At 44.0% G+C, this 8,018-nt stretch overlaps 1 protein-coding gene across 5 annotated transcripts in view; it reads right to left on the reverse strand.

Moving 5' to 3' along the window:
• Positions 1–290: 290 nt before the first annotated feature.
• Positions 291–8,018, reverse strand: part of DEPDC5 (DEP domain containing 5) — a 44,155-nt gene continuing 36,427 nt past the window's right edge. For all 5 annotated transcript variants that reach the window (XM_009865474.1, XM_009865473.1, XM_009865472.1 and 2 more), the window contains 5 exons: positions 5,323–5,492; positions 4,196–4,367; positions 3,033–3,093; positions 1,968–2,050; positions 291–1,080 (listed from right to left, as the gene is read on the reverse strand). In XM_009865474.1, the coding sequence (XP_009863776.1) occupies positions 785–1,080; positions 1,968–2,050; positions 3,033–3,093; positions 4,196–4,367; positions 5,323–5,492 (782 nt within the window). In that variant the 3' untranslated portion in view covers positions 291–784. The remainder of the gene's footprint in view (positions 1,081–1,967; positions 2,051–3,032; positions 3,094–4,195; positions 4,368–5,322; positions 5,493–8,018) is intronic.

Here is an 8,018-nt window from a genome sequence, read left to right on the forward strand (position 1 = left end):
ATTTCGTGTTCACTCGCCCTTGATTTCTCTTTAGGCTTGGACGCTGGCCTTGAGGGACAGTAACTGGCTTCTGGCTCCTGCTGTGTGACACTGTTCTAGACCCAGAGCTGGGGACAGAAAGTCCTGGATGCTGAAAGGACAAAGCCCCACCACTGAACTTTTGAGCATTTCATTATCATGCTGGACATAAGCAGCAGTATTTCCTTTTGACAATTATTCACCTTCACTCCCTAATTCTCTGTTGCTGTCTGGAGTTACAACAAAACATCAGGTCACTTGATTTTCTGCATTTTTACTTATTTTCATGTATGAAATTTAACAAGTGTCTCTCACATCTTATCTTACATATTCACACAACCAGGCAGGTACACCTCAAACGGGAAAGAGGCTGGCTGCTGTCAGGCACATCGGATGCAAACGGCATCAATCCTTTCCAGTGATGCCAAGCTGCTGCCATCACGCTCTGCACTGAATCCAACTGCCCTTGAAAACCATTTGCACTCTCCCTCCCTTACCTCGGCTCTAACTGAAGTCTTGGCAACCAAAGACTGCAGCTGCTTGAAACCAAGCTGAGGTCAGGTGATGGATATCAGCAAGCCAAGAGCTCAGATTCTTTTTCCAACAGCTTAATCAAATTCTGTTGAATATCAACAGCCATACTGATCAGGTCCTTTTGGAGCCTCAAGATGAATCCAGAAAGGCCTTTTTCCTGTCCTACTTCACCTCTACTTCCTTGCCACAAGGTAAAGCTTCTAGCTGTCTCCTTAAGAGATATAACCCTATTTCATGGAGCACTAGCATTCATCTTATCTAGACAATCAGTCCAGAACAAAACAAGCCGGCTATCTTTGTTCCAGCAAAAGTCTGTAAAGTCTTTCAGCAACCGATCAGCAAACTTCTCATCCCCAGTGGCACTGGAACGCCACGTTTTCGTCAGCATGGTGTTGTAGGCCCAGTTGTAGCCAATGCGCTCTTCACAAAACATGTTCTGGTTGGTGGAGCTGGTGGAATTGCGCCGGCGTCGCTGCTGCCCACAGGAAAATTTCCGCTTGGAATACGGTAGCTGCAAAAACACCGTTCCTGGAGGAAACAGACAAGGCTTTAGTCTTAGGCAGACCTAAGTCCCTACAACTGGTAGCTGACTCATTGAATTCTGAAAAGGAAACTGGACTGAGTGTCATTTAATTGCCTTTTAGCAAGATAAAATGGGATATGCTTCTCCTCTTTCACTTTTACATGCTGCTTCTTCCTGCAATTTACAACACCGGGAGAGAGCACACTTAAGTCTTGCCTTTCTCTTGGTAGAAGGAAATGAAGCCAAGACGTAGACTCTGATCCATCTTTCTAACTTTACATCAATTTCCATTCTCTTCTGCAGTTTTCCAAAAGCTCTCTCCTCCTGACATTGTCTTCACATCTCAGCAATCCCTCTGAACATACCAAGTTATTTCATTGTAACATGCACGGAGCTTGCTTAGAAGTGCTGACAGATCACCAACATTTATGACAAATAATAACGACAGCAAGTGGATCCTAAATGCTTTATCAATCCTCCCACACAGCACGTATAGGCAGAGATGCATCTACAACTGACCTTAAGCACGAGAATAGAGCACAGACTTGTCCCAACACCTTTCCCTCCTTCTAGCTTTTAGATATACATTTATTTACACTGCACTTGGAATGAGCTCTGCCTTAGGTTATTTTATTTCTGGATCTCTCAGAAGAAAAGTTTCAGAGACACTATAAAGCAGAATTTCAAACCAATGCCAGTGATTCACAGCAACACTTGGTGCTTTCCATGCTGCCTCCCAAGTTCTCTGGTTGGCGTTGGCTGATACATTTGTCATCTGACTACGGACATAATGAGAACCAACATCACTGACAAAACATAAATTGCACGTAAAATGGTTCTTCTATTTATAATAGCCTCCTCCTTTCCCCTGTGCCTGCAAAATCTTGCTCACCTGTGACATGGATATACTGGGGCTTGTTCTCAGCTGGGAAGTTGAAAGCAGAGGCAGAGTACTTATCTTGCACAAATCCAAATCTGGAGAAACAAACACCAGGGAAATAAAAAAAAAAATAAATATAAAAAGAGCCACTCTAGCTGAAGGATTCCTTCAGCCCAAGGCAGGGGCACTGGGTAAAAATCTTCCACTATCTCAAAGGCTGAGCTTCTCCAAATATTCTCCACCCCTGCTAGGCACAGTGTCAAAGCTTGTAACTCCACACTGATCTCTGTTCTAACTCATGCCAGAAACAAGAGCATCAGTAGCTAAGTTTGGGAGGGCACTGAGCAGTCTCTGACAAAATGGAGCAGCTGCACATGAATGAGGGAAGAGCAATACTCAAGACAGACCTCCCTGGGTAGGTTTCAAGCTGTAACATCATTTTTTTTCATGTGGAACTTCAAGCAGCTCACCTGACAATTTGCTGTTTGTAGAATACTTGTTCCTCTCCTTCTTTCTAAGCTAATGGAAAGCTTATTTCTAAGCTCAAATGTATCACGAAAGGCAGCCTTCATGGTGAAAAAGACCTTGGCAGCAGCACCACGAAATGAACTGGCAGCTCAAGCACACAAAGTTTCCAACAATTCTTTCTTAAACAGGGCCCAACTCCTACGTACAGCTCACATCCCCACCTCCTGATAGATGACTGTCAACAACTGCTTGTCATCAGGTTCAAGACTGTGTTAAGTACACATGAAGGAAACAACTGTCCCTTCTCAGAAAGAACTCTACCTACAATTTATCTGTTTCTAACTTAAATTAACAGGGCATCTTCCAAAGACAATGCCCTGCCTAGGAGGTGAGTATGGTTTGCTATGGTTGAAACACTATCTACCTGCCCCTTGTATCCACAGAACCACCTCCAGGCACTCCAGTTATATTTTAGTCCAACAATCTGCAAGCAGACTTCAGAGGCAGACAGAACCTCCACAACTCAGCAGTGTCTGTTCAGTGCACTTCTTCATCCTACATTATAGCCTGGGAAATAGGAACCTTTCAGTCACTGTGCTCTGTACATACCTGTGTGCTATTGCTTCCTGGAGGAGATGCATACGGTCCCAGTATGTTTCTGGTTCAAAGCCTGAAACAAACAAAAAAGGTAACAACTACCTAGTAAAGCCACTTCACTTCTTTCTTTTGCAAGACTTCAGTGCTCCTCAGAAGACCTCTGTGCACTTTGGTTTTTCTAACCATTTCTTTTAGTCGCTTTTTTCCATCAGCTGTCTCCTGAATGCCATCTTATTAGAGATGTGTCTTCTACACTCCAGTAGCAGATCTGTCCCTGATTTTAGCTTTTTTTTCCTCTTGAGACAGAGAGGAACATAATGGGGTGTGTGGAAGAGGGCAAGGAAGGAGAGTGGGCTGCTGTGTATCACCACAGAGTGGTCTGAAAGTACTTAGTTCAAAGTCAGTGGGGCTATGCAGACCTCCCGGCACATGGATTTGTCATGGACTCTTCTACATCTGGACGTTGGGTCAAGGGTTAACAAAAATAAAGAAAACTATCATATTTACTATTTTAAGAGAGATCCTTTCGCTAATTGTCCCTTCTCAAGATGCAATTTTGCCTCTCTTTGGATGGGGACAGAGTTCTCTCATCTTCGAGCTTCCACCTGAGCTTACCACAACAGCATCACTCAAAAGGGCGAGGTCACACTGCAGAAAAGAAGACTGCGGTTTCTAGCTCTTAATCTCATGTGCGAACACTCTTACCGTGAATGTAACCATGGCAACAACAACAAAAAAAGAGAACAGCAGTCCTGAGAGCCTCTTCTCACTGAGGGGGAGAATAAATGCAGGATACAAATGCAGAGCAGCTGTGGGCAGGGTCTACCAGTAAGACAGACCCCAGAGTATAACATCATGTCAAAGAGAATAGCTACTTGGTACAGGCTCCATGAAGGTGTGCAACATTTTGGACACAAGGATCACCGCAGAGACCACCCTTCCTTTGCCGTGGTACTTCTGGCTGCCAGCTCCATACACTGTTGCATGCTGATGAGGCTGCCAGTGCTGCTTCCTCAGTGCCCGCCCTCAGGAAGGGCGGCTGCTGACATGTAACCCAAGCCCTTCACCCAGCTAGCGCATCTCTGGGAAAGGAGGTTCCTCCTATCAGGTACATGCCAGAAGGAACCTGCTTGCAGAAAAGTACACCAAGGGGTAAACGAAAGAACGTTTCTTACCGTCAAACAGATGCTCACTACCCTCCTTCAACAAGCAGCTAACATTGAGTGGGATGAATAACTGAGCTCGAAGCGGGTCTCCGTACAAGTAACTGGGCAAAGCAAACGGCCCTTCCAGGACTGGAACTAGCAAGAAACCACAGGATGTGGCTTTCCGATGCCACCCCTGAACCTGAGAAAAAACCCATAAAGAATCATATGACAGACGTCAAACTGAAAAAGGGCACTCAGGTGCACAAGAGCAACTCATTCCCTGAGAACAGATCAGACATGCTCAATTCTCCACAGGCTCAGCTTGCTTCGCATGGCAAGCACACAAGCATCCTCGTAAGCAAAGCAGTATGAGTGTAAGACATCAGGCTTTCCTTTTTGAAGTGCCACATCAATCAGAAAGCACTTTAAATAGGACATTTTTCAGGAACTGATGCAGCCTACTTATCAGTAGCTAAGCACTGCTGCTTTACTGGAACAGTAGAATAGATTTTAAATAAAAGCAAAAGCAATCACCTAGTGTTGTCTGGCTGGGTGGGGTAAATCCTGATGTTAAATAATTTGAGTTTGGCAGAAACCACAAAGAGAAAAAAAAACACAACAAATCTAAAAATTAAAAAGTGACACAGAACACTTGCATTTTCAATGCAAATGTTTACAGCAAATTTAAAAAAAAAAAAAAGGCAAGAAAGCACTGCTGAACAGGAGGAATACATTGCCTGGAGAAGCCCTGTCATGAAAGCAACTCCACTGAGATTTAAAGTTTTCTGTTTGGGGGATATAAGGAACACAATGTGAAACAGATCCTTTTCTAAAGGCACAGCTCAGTGCTTAACCTTTTCCTAAGGAGGATTTAAATTTATCGCCTTGACCCGTACTATTCTCTGCACACTGCGTATGAAACCCACTGAAAGCAGAACCCCACCCTGCAGCCAGGAGGCCTACAGATAGCATGATCAATGATGGCCAAATACAGAAATGCAAACAACCACCAGTAAAATTACTTATGAAAATAAGGGCAGATCCAACCCACTGCCTCTCTCCTAATACTTCCCATGACAATGTCTGCGGCAGTCTAAGGGCCACAGAGGCCAGACAGGCGTTGCTGTGGCCCCCTAGAACACGAGGACTCTTACCATCTCAAAAAGAACAGCTGCAGTCACCGCCATCCAGTGTAACTTGATTTCAAAGGCAGCGTTCAGGGAGAAATTGCCATGGTAATAACAACTGCACCACTCCAAACGGTCCGTGCGGTTATTCACATCCACATCCAGCGTCACCGTCCGCTGCTCAGGCACGGTGGCAGCTACGCAGCCAAAGAACAGAGGCATATTTAAAAGATGCATTAAAGAGAGGGTGGGAGACAGGACGAAGAAAACGTAACAATCAAGGAAAGCTGTTTGAAATTAATTCGTCATCCCACTCCTCCCCAAATATTTTTGGGCTAGTAGAATAGTCCCAGAATGCTGCTCATTCAGATCACAAAAGACAAGAAATCTGAAGTATTATTCATACTGGGGGTCTGTGCCAGAGAATTCCCTCCCCAAGCATTTCAGGTACAACAAATAGAAAGAACCAAGAGTCAAGATACTAATCAATAAGCGACTGGTGCATAATTAAATATGGCTAGACAACATCAGCTACTTCATACCAAACACATTCCAAATTGGTTTTACACATTTCTGTAGGTCCCCACCAGAAATCACAACAGGGTATTGTTACACAGGGCAGAAGCATTCCAGGACTTTCCACAGCTAAAGGAGATCAGAAGTTAAGCTTCTGGTTTCTTTAACCCCATATCAACATCCTACATTACCGCATTGCTAAAACTGCACATCCAACACTTTTCATACAAGCATGAGAAGTCGGCCAAGGCCCGTGCAGCAGTGTTACGATCACTGCAATACCCTCTGCTGCTTTGCAATAAGTGCTGGGATAGCGCCCAAGATCCAGCTTCTCTTGTGCCCTACACTCCTGCATCTGCTGAAAGAAAATCTCAGATACCAGGCGAGAGGGGAAGAGAAGCACAGAAAGTGGAAGTGACGCGGTTGGTGTCATACAGCAGATGGCAAGGTCAGGGATGGAACCCAGATCTCCTGACTTGGAGACCAAAGTCCTGCTATGAACCATGTTGTCACTTCCAGCTTTTCTTTAGGCAAATACCTAATTTAATGTTTCTATAATGTTAAAAATTGACACAGAACAAAGGGCTGCAATACTACTACAGAAAAACCTTTGCCCTTCTTTTACTGCATGTATAAGGGATGGATGTTGTTATTTCTTGCTCATGTAGAGGAGTATGTGCACCCTTTCATATGGTCAGCTTTTAAATGACCTTAAAATTTAATAGCTTAATGGCATTTACAAAATATGGTTGAAGTTCTTTCTCAAGGAAGACAGCAAGTTTTCATCTTCTACTCCAGGTTAGCTGGAGAGAGTTTTCAAGGTTATAAGAAAATCCTTCATACTGCTCTTACTGCAGCTTAGGAACGGGAAGAAAAAAAAAAAACAAACCCCAATCAGAATGGAAGAACATCACCTAGTTTTGTTCTGTAAGTAAGATCCATTTTTGCATTTTTGCCCTTGGGAAATCGACAATTTCTGAGTTGGTCTGGTGTTGCCAGACAGACCAACATCTTGAGATTTTCTTCTTCTTGCTCCTTTTCAGTGGAGCATCACTGGGAACACAATGCTTGCAGTCAGAACGTTAAGTTTTGGAATGAAGTATGTTGGAAAACAACATCCCACAAGCTGTTAAGCGTAAGCAGCTCAGTCAGGTAGATGTTGGTCATTGGCTAAGAAGCCAGTGCCAACACCACAGTCCAGTGGGCCCAAACCAGCATACGGTGAAGAATGAGCTCCCTGCTCCCTTAGACTGGTCCTTTTCCCAGATAACGCAGACTCTCTGTTAGGGATGGAGTTTCCCTCTCCACCTTGTCTGCAGCTGCAATTCACAGGTAAAGCAACACGAACACAGTCCAACCAGGCGAGCTAATCGCTTAAAAACTGCTGAGAAATAGCCATGTCTCAATTCAGAAGCTTCAGATTAAAACCAGCTTAATAAATAGAATCAACTCTGGCTTCCATAGATCTGATTTTAAGAGGACTCACCTGCTTCCAACCATCTTGTGCCATTGAGTATTTAACTAATGATTTATTGAGTAAATCAGAGAGGAGCAGGCAGGTTATTCTCCAGTCACAGACTACACTACGTACATGACTACAACCGCTAGTGCATGCATTGCTATAAATCACAAGGGACAAGATTAGGTCTATCACAGGTCAGACTTCCACTGGGAAGGGAAAGGGGACAATCGCTAGGCAAGTGACAGGGGAATTGGGAGGGATTAAGATTTTAGAGATACGTGGAGCTTGTTCCAGAGCTCCCAATGCTTGCATGCAATTTTATGCCACAGCCTGACATTTAGGGAAGGTGGGGAGGGGAAGAAATAAAACCCACAACCAAATCAAAGCCAAGGGAGGAACAAATGAAGTCACGTGGACCAGAGGTCATCTGGGTTTAGTAAAGCTCCTTGCCTCAGATGAACTGGTGAAGGTTTTGGGGTTTTTTTTGGAATACTGTTTAGAAGAGGGACAGCACAGAACTGTCAATTAAATCTCTGTAAGACAAACATTCCACAGTGGATTTTTCTCCAAGAAACTATTATTCCTGGAATAATCAGACTGCATGTGAGCAATCAAGAGGCATTTTTTATTCATCCAAGGGCTACAAAGTAGTTAAATAGCAGAACAGACATAATTCTAGCTGAAATGAAAAAGGAGAGCTACACATGTGTGCAACTACATCACATGCTGAGGGAATACACTCTTT

This window comes from Apaloderma vittatum, unplaced genomic scaffold (assembly GCF_000703405.1).
Source record: "Apaloderma vittatum isolate BGI_N311 unplaced genomic scaffold, ASM70340v1 scaffold22392, whole genome shotgun sequence".
Taxonomy (NCBI): domain Eukaryota; kingdom Metazoa; phylum Chordata; class Aves; order Trogoniformes; family Trogonidae; genus Apaloderma; species Apaloderma vittatum.